This window comes from Solanum stenotomum, chromosome 12, assembly GCF_019186545.1.
Source record: "Solanum stenotomum isolate F172 chromosome 12, ASM1918654v1, whole genome shotgun sequence".
Classification (NCBI taxonomy): Eukaryota; Viridiplantae; Streptophyta; class Magnoliopsida; order Solanales; family Solanaceae; genus Solanum; species Solanum stenotomum.
The window spans coordinates 16,305,533-16,324,530 of record NC_064293.1 but is presented as its reverse complement, the minus strand read 5'-3'; the positions used below and the strand labels follow the sequence as shown (position 1 = coordinate 16,324,530).

At 34.6% G+C, this 18,998-nt stretch overlaps 2 protein-coding genes across 5 annotated transcripts; one reads left to right on the top strand and one right to left on the bottom strand.

The window, feature by feature from the left end:
* The first annotated feature begins 4,284 nt into the window (after positions 1 to 4,284).
* LOC125846898 (GATA transcription factor 5-like) lies at positions 4,285 to 5,677 on the top strand. Of its 2 annotated transcripts, XM_049526586.1 has the most exons (3): positions 4,285 to 4,678; positions 4,769 to 5,323; positions 5,354 to 5,546. In XM_049526586.1, the coding sequence occupies exons 1-3, from the start codon at positions 4,451 to 4,453 to the stop codon at positions 5,366 to 5,368; spliced, it is 798 nt and encodes a 265-aa protein (XP_049382543.1). In that variant the 5' UTR covers positions 4,285 to 4,450; the 3' UTR covers positions 5,369 to 5,546. The 2 variants fall into 2 exon arrangements, with proteins under 2 accessions (XP_049382543.1, XP_049382544.1); XM_049526587.1 differs by having other exon boundaries at positions 4,769 to 5,677.
* A 585-nt stretch (positions 5,678 to 6,262) lies between these two features.
* On the bottom strand, positions 6,263 to 18,267 carry LOC125846879 (zinc finger CCCH domain-containing protein 44-like). 3 transcript variants are annotated; one of them, XM_049526560.1, is made up of 12 exons: positions 17,671 to 18,267; positions 17,357 to 17,436; positions 14,804 to 14,991; positions 12,097 to 13,117; positions 11,874 to 12,001; positions 11,129 to 11,188; positions 10,993 to 11,043; positions 10,088 to 10,158; positions 9,096 to 9,250; positions 8,919 to 8,990; positions 7,568 to 8,836; positions 6,263 to 7,507 (listed from the first exon to the last, which is right to left on the bottom strand). In XM_049526560.1, exons 1-12 carry the CDS (start codon positions 18,039 to 18,041, stop codon positions 6,660 to 6,662), a joined length of 4,314 nt encoding a protein of 1,437 aa, XP_049382517.1. In that variant the 5' UTR covers positions 18,042 to 18,267; the 3' UTR covers positions 6,263 to 6,659. The 3 variants fall into 3 exon arrangements, with proteins under 3 accessions (XP_049382517.1, XP_049382518.1, XP_049382516.1); XM_049526561.1 differs by having other exon boundaries at positions 6,263 to 7,540; positions 7,601 to 8,836; XM_049526559.1 differs by having other exon boundaries at positions 6,263 to 8,836; positions 17,671 to 18,266.
* Positions 18,268 to 18,998: the final 731 nt, after the last annotated feature.

The following is an 18,998-nucleotide window of genomic DNA, read 5'->3' as shown; positions in this document are numbered from 1 at the left end:
TTTTTTTCTTATTTAAAATATACGTTTAGTTGGGTGTTCCAATTGTTATAACAGAGATATCACGGTATGTGTAATAATAAAAAAAAGGGAAAAAGGACAAATATATTCCCGAACTATTGTAAATGGTATGCAAATATTATTCGTCATACTTTTGGGACATTGGTGCCCCTGTCGTCTAAGAACTAGAGCATACACTCTAACGGAAGACTAAATAGGGACACGTGGCACAATCTTATCCGTCCATCCGATATTTAATAAATGTCGGATCAGTGGATAAGATTATGACACGTGTATGTCCATTAGTATAAAGGGTATATATGCTCTAGTTTTTGGATGGCAGGGGCACCAATGTCCCAAAAGTATGACGGAGGGTATCTGCATACCATTTACGATAGTTCGGGGGTATATTTGTCCCTTTTCCCAAAAAAAAAGTGAAGTTATATGTACTTACTTTTACCAAATCAAATTCTTAGTAAAGAATCGAGTGAGCTGAACAAACTCCGATACCCTTTAATTTGTTTCATATCAAAACTATGATATAGTAGATGTTAATCGTTTTGAGTGAATTATATATTAAAAGACTCAAAACATAGAGAAAATTTTATATCTATAATTTGGGATGGTTTAGAGGTGATTCAAGTTGATCGAGATTGAATAGTCAATACATACTTCATGTATAATTAAACTATATTCAGTTTTTTGGAGTGTATCATAATGTATAGTTCATGTATAAGTAAGTTATATTGTATAGTCAGTGTATATGTTCTATGACTTTTAGTCAACTATATTGTATAATCCGTGTATATTTTCTATGACTTTGGCAAGATAAATCATATAGTTAACATACATTTTCTATGATTTTTGAGTTATAATTTTTTTATGTAATTTAAATTATTTATAACAAAAATAGGAGTGCACAAATCAAAATATATATAAATATAAAAGGGAAAATCTTTTTTGCCAGAAAATTTGGTCAGAATGATATTTTATCAATGTTATTTTACCTTTTTAAACATTTTTACCCTTTTAACTTTAATACTTTTTAACTAAAAAATGGCAAAAAGATCCCTTTATTTTAAAATAAAAAAAAATATTATAGTTTTTTAAATTTTCTGGCCAAATTTTCTAGCCATTTAGCACTTCCCAATATAAAATTATATTAGAATAGAACTAAAAGATTATTCAACATTAGTGCAGCTATTCTTTTCGAAAAGAAGGTAAGCGTCAACTTTTTTTCTTTTTTCTTGGTTTCACGGCCATTTTGATATTATTTTAGAGCCTCAATTAATTTGAATTGTTATTGCACGAGGACGGCTCAACGTAATTGAAGGCCTAAAGCAAAATTTCAATTTGAGGCCTAGAATATAAACAAACTTCGTATACGTAATATAAAATGTAGGTAGAAAATAAGGATAAGCTCTCAATCCTTTTTGACCATTTTAGTGTATAAAATGTTGAACTACATGGAATTTTGTATGTACTTCAAGTAGATATAAAAGATTTTTTTTATAAAAATTTTCCATTCGGTATCTAATATCTATATTGGAGTTCGACTATATTTGGATTCGCGTTAAAAAATCTCATATTTGGGGTTAAACCGTTCTCTAACCTCTGATTAAGAATGAAAAATTACTTATCACTCCATCACAATCGTTATAGCTAGAAATGAAGAGATTGTGTGTGTTTACCCTAGTGGTGGCCAATGGGCGGGTTGGATAAAATTTGGGCGGGTTGAAAATTGGTCAACATAAAATGGGTAATAATTCAACCCGCTCATATTTCATATGGATAAAAATGGGTTGGGTAAATACAAGTTTATCCATAGTTACCCATATTTTCATGAGTAAATAGTACTTTACTTTAGAATTAAACATGGATAAAATATTTTAGTCTTTTTTAGATGAAAAATGTTGAAAATACTTTATTTAGTTTTTTTGTATCATCAAAGTAAAAAAAAAAATCCTATAACTTTTCAATATAAAATAAATTTATGTAATAACAAGAAAAAGATATTTTTAATTTCAAAGAAATAAATATTTGCATTTTAGAAGTAAAACATGCTGAAGACACTTTACGCAATATCAATACTAATACATGATTTGCTTGCTTTACACTATTATAACAAATAAAATAAAAAAGTGAAGCTATCTGTACTTACTTTTACCAAATCAAACTCCTAGTAAAGAATGAAGTGGGCTGAACAAACTCCGATACCCTTTAATTTGTTTCATATCAAAACTATGATAGAGTAGATGTTAATCGTTTTGAGTGAATTATATATTAAAAAATTCAAAATATCAAAAAAAATTCATATCTATAATTTGAGATGGTTTAGAGGTGATTCAAGTTGATCGAGATTGAATAGTCAATACATACTTCATGTATAATTAAACTATATTCAGGTTTTTGGATTGTATCATAATGTATAGTCAATGTATAGCTCATATATAAGTAAGTTATATTGTATAGTCAGTGTCTACGTTCTATGACTTTTAGCCAGCTATATTATATAATCAATGTATATTTTCTATGACTTTTGGCAAGATAAATCATATAGTCAACGCATATTTTCTATGATTTTTGAGTTATAACTTTTTTATGTAATTTAAATTATTTATAACAAAAATAGGAGTGCACAAATCAAAATATATATAAATATAAAATAATAATAGAATAGAATTAAAAGATTATTCAACATTAGTGCAGCTATTCTTTTCGAAAAGAAGGTAAGCGTCACTTTTTTTTCTTTTTTCTTGGTTTCACGGTCTTTGATATTATTTTAGAGCCTCAATTAATTTGAATTGTTATTGCACAGGGGCGGCTCAACCTAACTGAAGGCCTAAATTAAAATTTTAATTTAAAGCCTAAAATATAAACAAACTTCATATACGCATTTATTCATAATTTATTTTTCTTACACTATTTAGATGAAAATTATTACTACATTCGTCCCATTTTATGTGATGTAGTTTGACTCGGCACGAAGTTTAAGAAAGAAAAGAAGACATTTAAAATTTGTGGTCCACAATGAATTATAGGAATTTGTGTGGCTGTAAATCATTTCATTAAGGGTAAAATAGACATTTTATAGTTAAATTGTTACTTAATATAGAAATGTGTCATTCGTTTTGGGACTGACTAAAAAGGAAAGTAAGTCACATAAATTAGGACAAAGGGAGTAGTATTTAATGTTGTTTTTTCAGTTATTGATTTTAGGTAAGATTTTATCTACTCAATATTGAAAAACATCCTTTCAGTGAGATAATTATAATATGAATTATTAACATAATTCTATTAGTAAAGTTGACAAATATTAAATAAAGATAAGAGTTAGAACCATAGAATTTGATCCAGGAAGATGATGACTTGAATTACCCCATTTCTATATGTTTGTTGTAATGCTTGAAACGAAATAAAAAAGAATTTGTAATTCTCTTTGTTCAATACCCTTCACTATTAATTCTTATTTTTAACAAAGGACAACATATGTTAAACTGAGTAAAATAATCTTTTTTTTTAAATATACTTTTTATCATAAATAATCAATTTTTTCTAAAAAAATTTAACACATAATTTATTTTTGATAAAAATTTGGGGCCCTCGAAATTTGGGGGCTAAGGCATAAGCCATATTTTACACAGGCAAGAGCCGTCCCTGTTATTGCATAGAATTTATTTAAGAAAAAATACTTTCCAAAATGATATTTTTTATACCCAAAATTTGAATCTAAGATAGCATTTTGCCATTGAGTTTAAATTAGATTTTGATAAATCTATCTCTCAAATTAAAAATTGACCATGAAATTCAACTAGATTTTGAAAATATCTTCCTTGTAAATATTTTTCAAGTTCTAAAAAATAGCTTAGATTAGCTTTGAAATTTCCACTTTCAAAGCTTCAATATTTTTTCAAGCAAAATACATATCCAAACATAGTTTCACATTCCAAAACTCATATTTTTAAATTTTAACTTTAAAATTTATGAACTAACTAAAGAGGATGTTTGAATCAACTTATTGTAAGTACTTCTAATTTTAAGTTTTTTTCTATTATTTGTAGTGTTTGAAAAAGCTAAAAGTTGAATATAATCGACTTATAATTTTTAACTTATAAAATAATTTTAAAAAAATCAATCTAAATATCATCTTAATCGTCTAATTAACATTCCACCACAACTCATGTTGCTATGCGGGTAAGGGTGAAGTAAGAAACGTTACCCATAAGAAAAAATATTTGGGCAAGTAACGTTTTCAAGGTCAAGAAGTGAGCAACTTTTTTGTGTTCCCTCCTCCTCTCCCTATCCCCCCATTCAATTCTTTACCTAACGCAATTCCCAATTCAATCTCCCTTTTACTTCTTCTTCTCTCTAACCATTTTCTTCTACTAGTTGTGACCCTTTCTTTTCAGATTTTGATACTGTAAGTATAACTAACTTCATTTTTGAACAGGAAATGGATTACTCTGACAACTGTCAAAGTTTTGTTTCCGGCGATGACTTGTTCGTTGACGACCTTCTTGACTTGTCTAGTGGTTTCCCTGACGACGAAGGAAATCAAAATGAAAATGAAAACAAGTGTTCGTCGTCGCTACAGATTAAGGAAAGTGATAAAGAAACTGTTATTATTCCTTCTGTGAAACAAGATTTTGGTTCTCTTCTTGGTAGTGAACTCAGTCTTCCTGTAAGCTTTGTCCCCTTTTTTTTCCCTTTTTTTTTTTTGTGAAATAAAAACAAATTTGTTTTATTTTGAATGAATTGAACATTTTTTCAGGGGGCTGATTTGGATAACCTAGAATGGTTATCTCATTTTGTGGAAGATTCATTTTCGGAGTATTCACTTACATACTCTGCTGGAAACCTACCGGAAAAAGCTCTCGAAGTTCATTCAGACGCAGAAATTCCGGTCCGAGAGAAGCCCTGTTTCACCGTTTCGTTTAGTGCCGAACGAGAGAAAAGTAGTAGCCGAATTTGGCCGCCGTCAATGTCATTTTCTTCGTCTTCCTCCACTACAGCCAACAATTTTTGGGGTCAGTTATCGGAAAATAAACCGGCGGCGAGAAAACTGAAGAAGAAGATGGAGAAACGGGTAGGAATTGGGGCAAAACAGTGCAGCCATTGTGGGGTGCAGAAGACTCCACTATGGCGGACCGGTCCATTAGGTGAGAAAACACTTTGCAATGCGTGTGGGGTCCGGTTTAAATCGGGTCGGCTGTTACCAGAATACCGGCCGGCGAGTAGTCCGACGTTTTCGACCGGATTACATTCGAACAGTCACCGGAAAGTTTTGGAAATGCGGCAGAAGAAGGAAACTGAACCGGGTCTGCCGGTTCAGAGTTTTTGAAAGATTAATTAGTAGAAGCAGAGTTTTTAAGAAATTTTTATTATTATTATTTTAAAGTTTAGATAATTTTATTTTTCAAGGTAGGGTTTTGAACTTCAAAGTGTTAGTGCAGAACAAATTTAAAAGAAAAAGGGAGATTATGCTTTTTATGCTTCTTTTTCTTTTCGGTTTCTTCATTGATAATTAGTATATATACGTGTCAAAAGGGGATTGGAGATTTTTTAAAATATATTGGGGAATTAAAGGATAGACTGACCTACTTTGGGTTTAGAATTCAATATTGTAGCTAATTTTTTTAATCTTTGAGTTTAAAATTTAGTACTATTTGCCAGAAAATTAAAAAGTTTATAATATTTTTTTTCTTTTAAAATAAACTTTTTTTTTTTTCATCTTTTACTTAGAAGGTATTAAAATTAAAAGGATAAAAATGTTCAAAAAGGTAAAATAAAATAGTATGAAATATGTTATTTTACCATTCTGACCAAATTTTCTAGCCAAAAAAGATTTTTCCATTTGTATAATTTTCAAACTATACGATTTGTGGAGTAATACATGCAACAATTAACTCCTGTGTGTAGTTCTCCGCAGACCTAACGTAAGCAAATCCTAACAAATATGTTAAGACTCTCTTTCTATTTTGGCCTAAATTCGAATAAAGCTGAAAAAAGTTGGATTGTTGGCAGTATTCAGAGAATCGATATACATAGGCTTTCTGGTAAAACTGGGGAAATTTATGTTACCAATATGTAAAAATGTCAGGTTAGATAGATATGATTTCGGACGCCTGTTGTCAATCTGTCTACAACTGTGCTAATTTGATGTAATGCAACTACGGTACACCCCAAGAATCTTGAACTAATTCCTTAGAATTGGCAACAAGATTGAGAGTGAAAACTAATCAATCTCGAAAGAGCAAAAATGTATACGTACAAATTCTTGACTATCATCAATTCACTGCTGTAGTTTGTACATAGAGCAACAATTTCAGGATCAAATACAAGAATGATATTGTCTGCTTTAGTGTACTAGTTTCTACCTGGTTACCATTATGGTTCAGTGGGAATTCTTTTTGTATCCTGCCTTCTTTGACTGAAATTTGATCAGCTAAAAAATTATACTAATATTTTAGCTACATCTTGATCATCCTACTAAAAAAATGGTTGTTCGAATTCACCTTTAAATTCATACCTTCTCAAAAGTGCAAATAGTCGCATAAAGCTCCCTTCTTGCAAAGTCCACTCTCATAAAATTTGCCAACACATTGTCATTTTGGGGGAGGTTCAGAGTATCCCCTGCCACTAAATGGCTGTCTGAACTACAATTACCTATCCCTTCCAAATCCCGAGTCCCCTACTGGAATAACCCAGTCTCTTGGACCACCAGACCTCTCCCCTGAGTATATACACTGGCTTTCAGACAATGTATTCCCGGTGAAAGGGGAATCATTCGTGTTTGAATGTCCGCATGCAGTCCCCATGCTGCTACCTTGATTAACATTTGTGAATCCCTGAACTGGTCCACCATAAGTCATGTTTCCAGGTGCTGCACGACAGTCAGTTGTTATAGTTTCCAGTTCAGTACTCTGGTTGATGACTGAAAGTGCAGTTTTCCCCGTGGTGCAGGGTGTAGGTATGTTGAACCCAGTTTCCCCCTGGGAAAAGGAAATATCAGCTGACTTTGTTTCTCCCTCACTGCTAGTAGATGAAGTCCTGCTAGACCTCTTAAAAGGATCAAAAGCTTCAGCCTGTGATGTCCTCGCTAGTTCATTTGTCAGAGAGGATTGACAAGGTAATTGCATATCTTCAGTGGAGCTCAAGGCATCATTTTTTGCAGGGTCAGGTGTGGGACTAAGCTCCTCAAAAAAGCTGAAAAAGTCACTTCTACATACAGATATCGTCTCCTCACAGAACCTCATGGCGGAGGTTGGTGAACCCATACCACTTTGAGTTTGAGATTCCATTGCATCAACTTCAGCTAATAGGTCTGACACGGATTCCTCATATAAAGTGCTGAACTCTATTGGCTCACCAAAGATTGCTCGCCAATCGGAAAAGTTTGAGATTGGATGAGATGAGGAATTATTATTGAGTTGGTTGGCATCTGATGTAGGTGTGTCGACATGATCACCCACTGCTTCAGCTGGTTTCAGTTGGTTGACATCTGATGTAGGTGTGTCAACATGATCACCCACTGCTTCAGCTGGTTTTAGTTGGTTGGCATCTGATGTAGGTGTGTCGACATGATCACCCACTGCTTCAGCAGGTTTCAGTGCAGAATCAGAGATAAGATCAGAGTCTATAGATGGTTTCGCAGCTGGTCCACCCAATCCATTAGCTATTTCAGGAAGTTGGGCCCCATCGATCACCAGACTAGAAGCACTGCTCCAACTAGGACCTGAATCCTGAACAGGAAAACTAGAAGTTAAAGAATCTTTGTTTGCTGCAGCCTGCCCAACTGTAGCTTCTTCTTCCAATTCTGGTGTAGGACTTGGCAAATCTTGAATATTTGAAGCACAAACTGGAACAACCAAACTCAAAGAAAGTAGCTCTTCAGCAGCTTGAGCATCAACATCGTCATAGCTTGTTTTGGGGGTTGGACTTGGCAGATCCGGATGACTCGTGATACCATTCTGTTGAAATGAATCACTCGACTTGGTAACTGAAGCAAAACTAGAACTTCTATTACTGTTTGAGGGTTCCCAGTTCTGTCCACAAGACTGCCCTAAATGCCTGTGGGATTGCATACTATGATTGCAGCCGCTTCTACTTGAGTCCTGAACCATATGACCTGTGCTGGACTGAAAATCAACAATTTCATGGCATCTTTTCCCATGGGAAGGAGCTCCGCGCACGTTCCCATGACTGGATGACGGTTCAGGGCTGGATGGATGGGGTTTGTCAGAATAAGAATTATTCAAGTCCAAACATTGTGGCGAAGATGAGGACAGCCCATCCATCCTCGCAGTCTCAGTGTTACCATTAGAATGATTATTTGTAATACGGAGGTGCCAAGGTACCTCCTTCTCTCCACATTCTCTCCCTATTCCAGTTGCACTTCCACACCACCCAACACTACTGTTAACAGAAGTAGCACCAAGCTCCTGAGACTGGTGTGAAATCTCACCATGAACCTGAGGGGATTTATCGAACAGCCCTTTTAGTGCATTAGTTAAAAGTACCGAGTCATCATGCTCACCTTTTATCCATATCCTCATATCAAGTGGGAAAAGCCCCGATTTATTCCATTTCCTCAACTGCGTCACTGAAAATGGTCCTTGTATTCTACCACTAGGGTCACGGTAATGCCAAAGCTTGTCTGTGTCACTATTGTTGGTGAATGTTGAGTTCACTGTAGAGAAGCTTGTAATTGAAGTTTCAGATACAGACCTATCCACAACCTGACATGCAGTACCTTGATTCCCTAGTTTCTTCATAATATTTCCATGAGCCTCTCTTTTTTCACTAACTTTACATCGAGCCATGATAGATCCCTCTTTATCTGGATAAAAAAGAATAAAGATTCTACTTAGTTCACGAAGAGTCAACTTTTGGATGACTTACTAGTACAACCACCACCTCACCTTTCCTCCATGAAGACATAGGCTTGTCTTCCCTTCTACAAAATCTAGTGTATCTTGGCCCCCCATATTCAACTGCATTACATTACCATCAACAGTAAGCAAATCTTTCAAATAGCGCCCAATAAAAAAAGATCACCAATAAATTGGAAAAAGTTACTAAAAACAAAATGATGTAACCTTGTTTTTTGTCGTCAGATTCTCTAGCATCTTCTTCAGTTTCATAATTAGGATCCATCTTTGGATCAGCATGCACTTCTGGAGTTGCAAGTAGCCTCCGCTGATGTTCCTCAGGAGTCTTCAGAAGCTCTAGTTTCTCTACACATTCTCTGAGCGTGGGAATTGTCAAGGAAGTCCTCATACCATGCTCAAAGTCTTATCCAATGTTCCAATTTACAATGATATCCATAGATATTGAAATCATATGCTCTTATCCAAAGAAGAATATTGAAATCATTTTTTACAGCGAGATCTAATAAATCTCCCAATTGATTTAGATGTTGAACTGAAAATTGTGAGTTAACAACAGCACTATGATCCAGCAGCAATTTCATGGTTCACTCTAATTCATTGTAAAAGATTCAGTTTGTGCATTTCTATAGGTTAAGTAATTTTTGTATAACACATATCATTTGTGCTAGTTATAAGAGGTGATTGCAGAAAGAAAAAGTGAATACGAGTGATCCAATTTTAACATGTGTTTAGAGTTCATAAAAAATGGTAAATACTACTAATATATGTGAAGATCCTGACTAACAAAAATAGTCAGAACCTCATCAAAATAATTATTGAATTTTGAGAAGAACTCCTATTTATACGAAGTAAATTTATCCATCTGATTATAATAATGAGAAAGAAAAAAGTACTTGGCATTTTACTTGGAGTTTAGTTTTTTTTTCTTTTAAGTAACTTCAACTCATTGTAAATGTAATTCAAATTAGTACTATCCCTACTTGGGACCAACCTTCTCATTGCCATTTAAATTAGTTCATGTCCCTGTTTCTGACCTACTCCTTTTTTCTTTCCCTCATGCTATAAACTAAATTATCCATTTGTTAAGGTAATCAGACAGAAACATATGGAACTGTCAAAAGAAAGTGTGGAGCAAGAGAAAAGCAGAAAAACACAAGTTCTAAAATAGAGGTTAACTGTTTCAACAGAGGAAAGGATATTCTTTCTTACGCCCTTTCTCACTTGCTCTATCACGAAGATTGTTGAGTCGCAGTATCTCTTCTTCCAAAGTCTGTTCTTTTTTTGAAAATAAGGAAGCAAAAGCCCATCACAAGACAGCCTATATAACATCTTTTTAAAAAATAGTAACAGTGACAGCATACATAAAATCTTCGAATACAAAAATATTGAAGTTCCATGAGAGTAGCTACAACAATTTACCTACGTTTGTTTACTAGTCAGAATAGTTTACATTTACCTACTTTGGAATGTAGAGCAACAAAATGTGTAGATTAGTTACCATTTAGAAACCAATACCTTTTCCTTCTTTTGGAAGCAGTTTCTTTGTGATTTAGACACCACTCGATTTTGAAGCACAATAGAATTCGAGAAGGAAGGAAATATTTAAACACAATTTTAAAAGATCCAACTATACCAATTTCTCTCTGTTGCAATTGAATTCACATGACCAAGTGAAATATTTCTATCTCCCAATACTAGTTTCAAGCTTTCAATACAAAATATTACTAGCAAACTATGTGACATGGCCTCTTCCTTGCCTAAATACTCTGCCTAACAAGATACATAGGTATTAGAACTTCATTTAGGCCCTTCAAAGCCATGCAAAAGCTTGCTAAAAATAAAATAAAATGTATTGAATTATACCCAGATGAAATGCTCATATCGAAGATCATTAAATATGATCTAAAGAAAAAGGACATCTTAAAGACTAAATCATGCTCCTCCCATCCCAATTTCTTGTGGGCTGTGGCCCATTCATTATCATTCCAATTAAATTTGCATAACCATTTTACTAAAGGAAACATGTCCATCTACATATTTTGATAGAGAAAATTGTGATGAATAATGAAAAGGTGTGATCAATATTGAAAAGTAACTGACATACATCGTTGAGTTTTACTGCACGGAGTTCCATTGCTTTCTTCTGTATGTCGCCCTATGTTGAAGAATAAGCATCATTTAGTCAGTCATTGTGATATCCTAAAGCAAAACTTAAAAGTGACATCAGGTTCAACACTTACTATGGTCAGCCGCTTTACAAGCCCACATTTTATAATCTGACGTAATCTTCTGCATTCATCCTGAAGATATGCCAATAAATGATTAAGAAACTATCCGAATCAATAGCAGTCACCTGCTGAAATAGCCATATACCCTATACAGGGACAACATATTAAGGTGACAGAGTAGTAGTTGAGAGTACCACTCTGTTGAAGGTATGTGTGGTAGTCACTTCAAAAAAAAATAAAAAATATTATCATATAGGAGACAATTAAAGAGAAAGGGAACAAAACTAATTGAACCCACACCTATTGTGATATCACTAAGCTTAAGTATTGGTGGTAGTCTTTTCATATGGTTCCATACAGTATTCCTCACGAGTTAACTTTAGGAATAGAGTTAGGTCCAAGGTCCATTTTGCTTGACATATAAAAGTCAAACTCATCCCTGATACTAGACTAACCATTGTAGGGACCCAAATTATGTTATCATTACTCCAACAACTCTGAGCATACAACCAAAGGATGTTAGAGTGAACAAGTTGCATGGACTGTAATTTTTTTATACGGTCGTGGACAATCCTGATCTCTTGAGCAAACTTTTTGGGATTGAATTAGGTCCAAAGTATATTTTTCTTCACAGAACTAAGCAGAAAAAAGGTTTATGTACCATTTGTAAACATGAAAATGAAGCTATTCATTAATAAATGCAACAATTTTGCAACTCAAAGTAGTGAACAAGGAAGAGTCACTTGTATCCAATTACCTCAGAGAAATCTTGATTTGAAATAGAATCAATAGGAACAATCTCTTTCTTGTTTAAGTTTAAGACTTCAAGCAGTACATTAGCAGTCTTATCCCCAATCTTATATGGAACAAATGCCTTGCTTGTACCTGAGTTGAAGAAATTATGTGCATGGAAACTAGATCGAAATCTTATTTATACCATCATGAGTGGTTTAAAAAAGCTTTTAAAGAAATATCAGTACCTACGACATGGACAAGCCTGTACATATCTTGCTTCTGATTGTTACCAGATATTCTTATCCGGACAACTGAGCCAGTAACTCTGCCTTGGAACTTTTCCATATCTTCAATAAGACTCTCCATCAAATCACGACGCAAATATATGAGATTGATATTATGAGCATCAATTGCTGCATACTCATCTAGATTTATCTGCACTAAACTTTCTTCGGTGTGTCTACGCGATTTACGTTTCTTAGTTTTATTCATCAAGAATGAGATATCATTATTATCATCAGCCTCCACACGACTAGTAACATTTCCAACAATTCCAGCTGGTATAAATGCACTCCCCTGCGAATCCTCCTTTATCAGAAAGTGAAATTCAAGAAGCTTTAGCATTTCTATGTGGCCAGCACGATGTTTTCCAAAAAGACTTCTGAGCCTCGAATCACAAATTATTTGACTTTTCTGATGAGGATCTCGAAGTTTATTTCTCTTTATGTACTCCAGTAATAGTGCCTGGACCTCAAAATGTGATAGAGCAGAAGTATCGCCATTCTTCATGTGTGCAACAAACTCCAAAAGCTCTTTGGACGCCCATTCCATGCGTCCATTCAATGATGTCCCCATGGAAGCACTTGCTTCTTCTTTCTTTAAAGAACCATTCCTCCGTAACTCTAGTTCTATGGGCTGCGTTTTCTCCAACTGTGGAGTACAACCAGGACCACATAAATTTTCAGCCTCAGCAATTGTTTGGATTTCAGTGATTGGAGGATCCCTGCAAGGTGGCTCCAGCAATTGTTCGGGTTTTTTCAGCTCCAGATGGTCAAAAGACTTGCCCACAATACCTTTGCCATCAAATGCAACAGGATGAAAAAAAGGTAGTCGCTGTTGCTTAGCATGTACTGTATCTGATCCTTTCCAAGGTTTTTTGGCTTGAATAAGTTCACTTTGTGTTAATGATAATTTTTCTTTTAAGTACATCCAATATACCTTGAAGAGATACTCCCAGCTACTCTTGTCATCAAAATCTACTTGAACCTGAAAAGATTTCAGGCACACAAAGTTAAATACATATGGCAGACAAGTATCAAAATCAAGATTTCTTCTTCTTTTTTTCCTACAGAGGAAAAGAAAATGAAAAAGTACATAGTAATACTATCTGAGAACAAAATTTTAATCAAACAAGTTTTTATTTATGTAATTATTTACAAATCTGGCATGTCTGCAAAAGTTCAGTAATTAGAACTGATGATCAGATGTGTTCCTGGAGAATGTGACATGTTTTACATATTCATAGGTAAATGCATTAATTGTCAGGCGAATGTCTCTTACTCAAAATAGAAAAAATTAATGGAAGGCCAAATACCTAGGTAGCCCCTCAAACTTGGTACGAATTGTTTAAACACCTAGTGACCATTAAAATACCTCTACCTGGCAGAGGTGTGTCTCGTGGACACCTATGTTCACGCGTGAAAACATTCACTGTTGATGTGATGGCTGAACAAATCAACAAACGTCACATGTAATATTTTCCTATATAAATGCCTCCTATAAATTATATTTTAAAAATAAAAAACCACCTACAAATATTCTATTGAACCTCAAAACAACTCTAAGCATCGCCATGAATTTTGGGGAAGGAAAAGACTATGTTACAGGAGAGAAGTTGGTTTGTTGCCAGAGAACATTTTCTGGCCATGTTTTCTAGTTGTTTGAAGGTGGCCATTATTTGATATTCATTGGTGGTTTCTTCACTGTTTAAGCCACCAATGAACTTTGGGATGTTCCCAGAAAGTTGATTGTTCAAGGTATTAATTGTCTTGTTGGTTGGTTGTTTGCTTAACATCTTTAAAAGAGACCCAAAAAGCTTGTTTGAACAGAGGTCAAGAGATGAAATTCCATGGAAATTTGAACCCAGCAACATCAGTTTTAAACTGGTTGTGGGATATCTTTGCCTTTTGCAAGCTTGACATATGTGCAAAGAAATTTGATATACCATCCATGGAGAAGTTAGCTGATAGGTCTATGGTGTTAAGGGAATTAAGCATTGTAAAATTTGGAAGTGTCCCACAAAGCTTACAGTCTGCTAAGGTTGACATCAGAAAGTTCTCTGTTTCTAATCCATTCTGGCACTGTTCCCAAATTGAAATTATACAAATTGTTATATGAAAAATCTATTGACAGAGTTGAAAGGAGGCAATGGTAACGGCAATAGGCAAAGGATCTAAGAGAGTATTTCTAGATAAACTAAAGTTCCGAAGATTTGGTACTCCTGCAATAGAATCTGGGATTTGGCCTATCAACTCGTTAAAAAACAGTGACAGATGGGTGCTTTAACCTGCAGATTTGACTGAAAGTTCTTCCTGTAGTCTTATTGTTGTCAAGTGATAAAATAGATGTTTGAGCAAATTGCACAAGTGAATTGGAATAAGCCATGAAAGTTCTCTAGTAAAAGGGTGGATGTATGAGGTCCATGCAAAATTCAATATTATTCTGAAAAAGGAAGTAGAGAAAAACCATGATTAAGGTCTCACGCGCTCAGATTTAAGTGGAACACACCAGATCACAATTTCAAATAGAGGTACCTATCTGGTCACCAGCTAAGTGTGGGTGTCTAACTGACAAATCCCGCAAAGTTTGAGGGGATATCTTGGTATTTAGACTTGATGATATCATAAAATGTCAAATTAATAATCAGCAATGAGATTATGGGGCACAACATACCATCTCCTTGATCCCTTGGTCTATATTCTCAATCAGCATGATAATTTTCATGCATGTTGAGCAAAAGCCTTTGCTTCTTCGAACACAGAAGAAATCAGCATCTTTTGTACATCCTTTGCACACCGAATATGTACAAGTATAGCACATATAGTGGGAAGCCTTTTGACATACACTACAAACATGCCAACCTGAAAATAAAGGTAATTTGAGAATGTTATGTCATGCAAACCATTTGGAGGTGGTGATGTGATAATCAATAGAACATCATATGCATCTTTAATCATATTCTATTTCATTTTAACTTCAAGCAACAACTTCAAGACTTATCGTTTAAGAATCTTTTCATTTTCTATTATTAACTTAATTAATTGTTCATGAACATTGCTGACCAAAAACTCAAACATAACAATCTGGAGAAACAAATCCTTTGAAGTTCAAAAAAAATTGTATTAAAATGAAATTAAAAAAACACTCAGCACTACACATGCTAACCAGCAACATTCCCATGTATATTTGGTGTCTAATATATGTTTGTGACTGCACCCTGCTGTGAATATATATTCTCCAGATATCATGCACATCATCAAAGTGTCTTCGATTACACACACACATTCATAGACAATCAGTGTATATGTTGTGCATGTTGAATGTACATACATATACTCACACAGAAAATAACAATGTAGGTAAGTTCCACTGCTCAACAAAGAAAATGCCTTCGATCACATTAACTATTAGTATGGCATCCTAAATAATATTTCAAAATCAGTCTTTATCCACTTCATACCTATAGATTCTTTGCAGCTTATTCTAACATTACAATGATGAAAACTAATGGTTCTATCGAGTAAGCTACACCAAGGTTTCTCTTGAGCAATCCAAAAAACAACACCATTCAATGAAATTTACAGTTTAGACATAGTTCAATTTATCATTTTCCTATGGTACCATTTACTCGGATTGCTTAAGGTTTAGTTTAATCAAATAATCCGACCCTTGTTCATTTTTTTATTTTTTGTATTTTTAAAAGGAATCTGATCCTTGTTTCTCTCTGTCATGGAGATTTAGTGTCTTTTTTTCTTTTTCCAATTTTGCATTAAGATTTTATTTTTTTTGAGATTGCCCCAAAGTGAACATGTTTTCAAAATTCTTTATGAAGAGTGAAAAGATAAAGGAAAAACGGAGCAAAGAGAGTGAGATAGTTATTGAATATAAATGGAATGGGTCCAGTTGGAGCGAAATGAATAGTGAGGATTAATATAATCGATTCTAACTTCAACTAGCTTAGAATTGGGAGGCATAGTTGGTAACTAGGTGTTGGACTGTTGGTGTTGTTGTTGGATAAGTAAGGTTATCAGCAACAGTAAGGCAGGGCGGTGAAAGATTATGTTCAGGTCTTCACATCCCAAAAAACAATGTTCGGAAGTAGCAACCATTTCGAACATGTTACAAATTTAGAGTACAAAACATGTGAACCGATCATGATTACAACAGAAAATATACGCATGTACCAGTTAGTAAGTCAACTATGGTGAACCATGTCAATATTGATTGATTTAGATGGATTGAATGGATTGGGACCTGCTCTTTCAACTTTTGAAATGCTAATTGCAGCTAAAAATTCCAATATGCTTTTGACATGATGGCTACTTGCACTGCCCTCTATTTGTGTATGTGATAGGACTACAAGAGAACGAACTAGGATACTCTTCCTAGTGTTCCTCCTTCTACCCATTCCTGAATGAACTCCAAATTCTTTCTTGCAACTGCATATGTGCCTTCCTTTCTCACTCTCTCTACTGACACAGACACCATGCTATCGGCTGCTTGGGCACTCACTGCTCTTTGTTTCCATTTCAAATTTTCACTCAAATAATTTTATGACTTTTGTATGTAGCTATTGGCATGCACACATGTTTCCATTTTAGGTGTTCGCTAAATGTTTAGATGTGAATATATGTTTGTATATACAGAAGTGATAAATAAGTACTAATAATTGTCAAAAAAAGTATAAATAAGTACTAATCTTGATGTTGTTATGATGAGAAATAATGATTTTTGCCACAATGATTGATATGCAGTTTATGATGATTTACGAAGCAGCAGTAAAATGAAGGATCCAGCATCTCACTTCTTAGATATCTACAAAATAGCATCACGAGGAAGTAACTGAAGTGCTGCTTACCATTTTCATTGTGCACAACCCACCTGCCTTAAAATTTATTTGCACCTTATCTATGTGTTTTTGGTGACACTGCAGTAGCATGGACACCTTTATATGGAGAACGCTTAACTAAATGCCAGATGCACAAGTGATATGACATTATTGCCTATAATGTGTCACTCATGGATCAAATCTACCATCAAACAGAAATCTGCATGACCTTGCCTGATACTTAAGTCCATGTTCCAAATGGACTAACTAGCAATTGCACATCCAAGATAAAATTCGTAAATGAGGTGCAATAAACAGAGATGGAACAACAATCCAAGCCCGGAGGACTAAATGAAGTAAACACGTTCTTTAGTTAGTGTAGAAGCAAAGGTACATACCACAGTTCCATTTAGCTTTGGAGCGGAAAAATGCCTCATCCCGCTTAATACAAGCTGGATGGTATGCCTTCGGACATCCCCTTTACAGTTAAATCAATACAATCAATCAGCTACTTCTCAATCTCAAGCCATTAAGAAAACAATTTGGAATAAATTAGAAAAACACTTCAACTTTACCATTTATGAAGAACTACTATATCAATTTTAAACTGAAAGCCAGTAAACTTGGGGACAAAACTATTCAAAATGGAAAAGGAGGCAAAAAAAATAAAAATCAATTAGAGCAAACACTGAAAAACGCCTGTTTTACTCACTTGCGATCGCATAGGACAAGAGAACCACCATCGAAACAAATAAAGCAGACATCTTCCCCTTCCTCCTCCTCTCGCTGTCTCTTCGGTTGCGGAGCTTTAACTACTGCTCCACGTGGCGGCCGTCCTCGCTTCGTCTTCTCAGCAAAGCCGATCCCGTTCTCCATCGGCGTCTTCAACTTCGCCGGAGTATTAGAATTTCCAGTAGAAACCGCGGACATCGTTCCCGGAACTCCAACCAGCTGCTTCCCTTCCATATCCTGAATTGATGTGCAGTTTTCTACAGACGATGCGGCGTCCTCGAGCAACCTTTGACTCTGAGGTTCTTCTACACAAGGGCGGCACATCTGCGGGCTGGAATTATCATCGTCCATGAGAAATTGAGCTCCGAGATAGAAAGTTACGAAAACCTAGTTTGGTGAATTGGCCGGCGGGAGGAAGTGATCGGAAAAGTGATCATTGACCATGCGAAGGAAGTTGTTCGAGTACGTGGAAATTTCTGAGACGGGAAGGGAAAGAGTTAGAGAGAAAAGGGATAGGGGACGGTGGTGTTGGGCCCTGTTTGGCAGAGTCAAGTGTGTGTAAAATGTGTATATGCGCGAGAGATAGAGAGAGGAAAAAAAAAAAACAAATAGGAAAGTGGTGGGGACCCAGCTGAGGGCTTAACATTTGGTGAAACACGACTTGTGAATACACATGGAGATACATGACTTGTAAAAACTTATATGAATATACATGGAAATACGTGGATCCAGAATTTTCACTAATAAAATTTAAAATTTGAGATAAATTTTGAATTCTTAAACTATTAAGTTAATCTTTAATTTTATGTTTATGATATTCAAAATTTATACATATGTATTCATCTGCTGCTAATGTGAAAATGAAGAATTTGAAGTTTATGAATTTTAAATTATTAATATATTAAATTCGGCCAAATTTGTAAATGATACTTTATTTGTGCTCCTGCACTTGAAGAATGGGCAAGGCTCCTCGAGCACAGCCTGATTGTGAAAACACTGGGGGTATAAAATTGTTACTTCCTCTAATTTCGTTTTTACGTATTTAAAAGTGTTTGATTATGCATTATTAATAATTATTAAAGGTGAAAATGTTCTATGGTTTTAAATTAAAATCGTATGCCAAGGTCCGTTTAAATTTAAAGATATAAATCACACAACTAGAATTATTTAAGATCTATTTAAAAAATTGTATTGGTTTTAGAAAAAACGTAATATCAACTAGTAGGGTGTAATTTTAGTACTATCTTTATTTTAATTATCTTGTTAAATAATTTACAAATTCTTATTTACATTGATAATCCGTTTGTC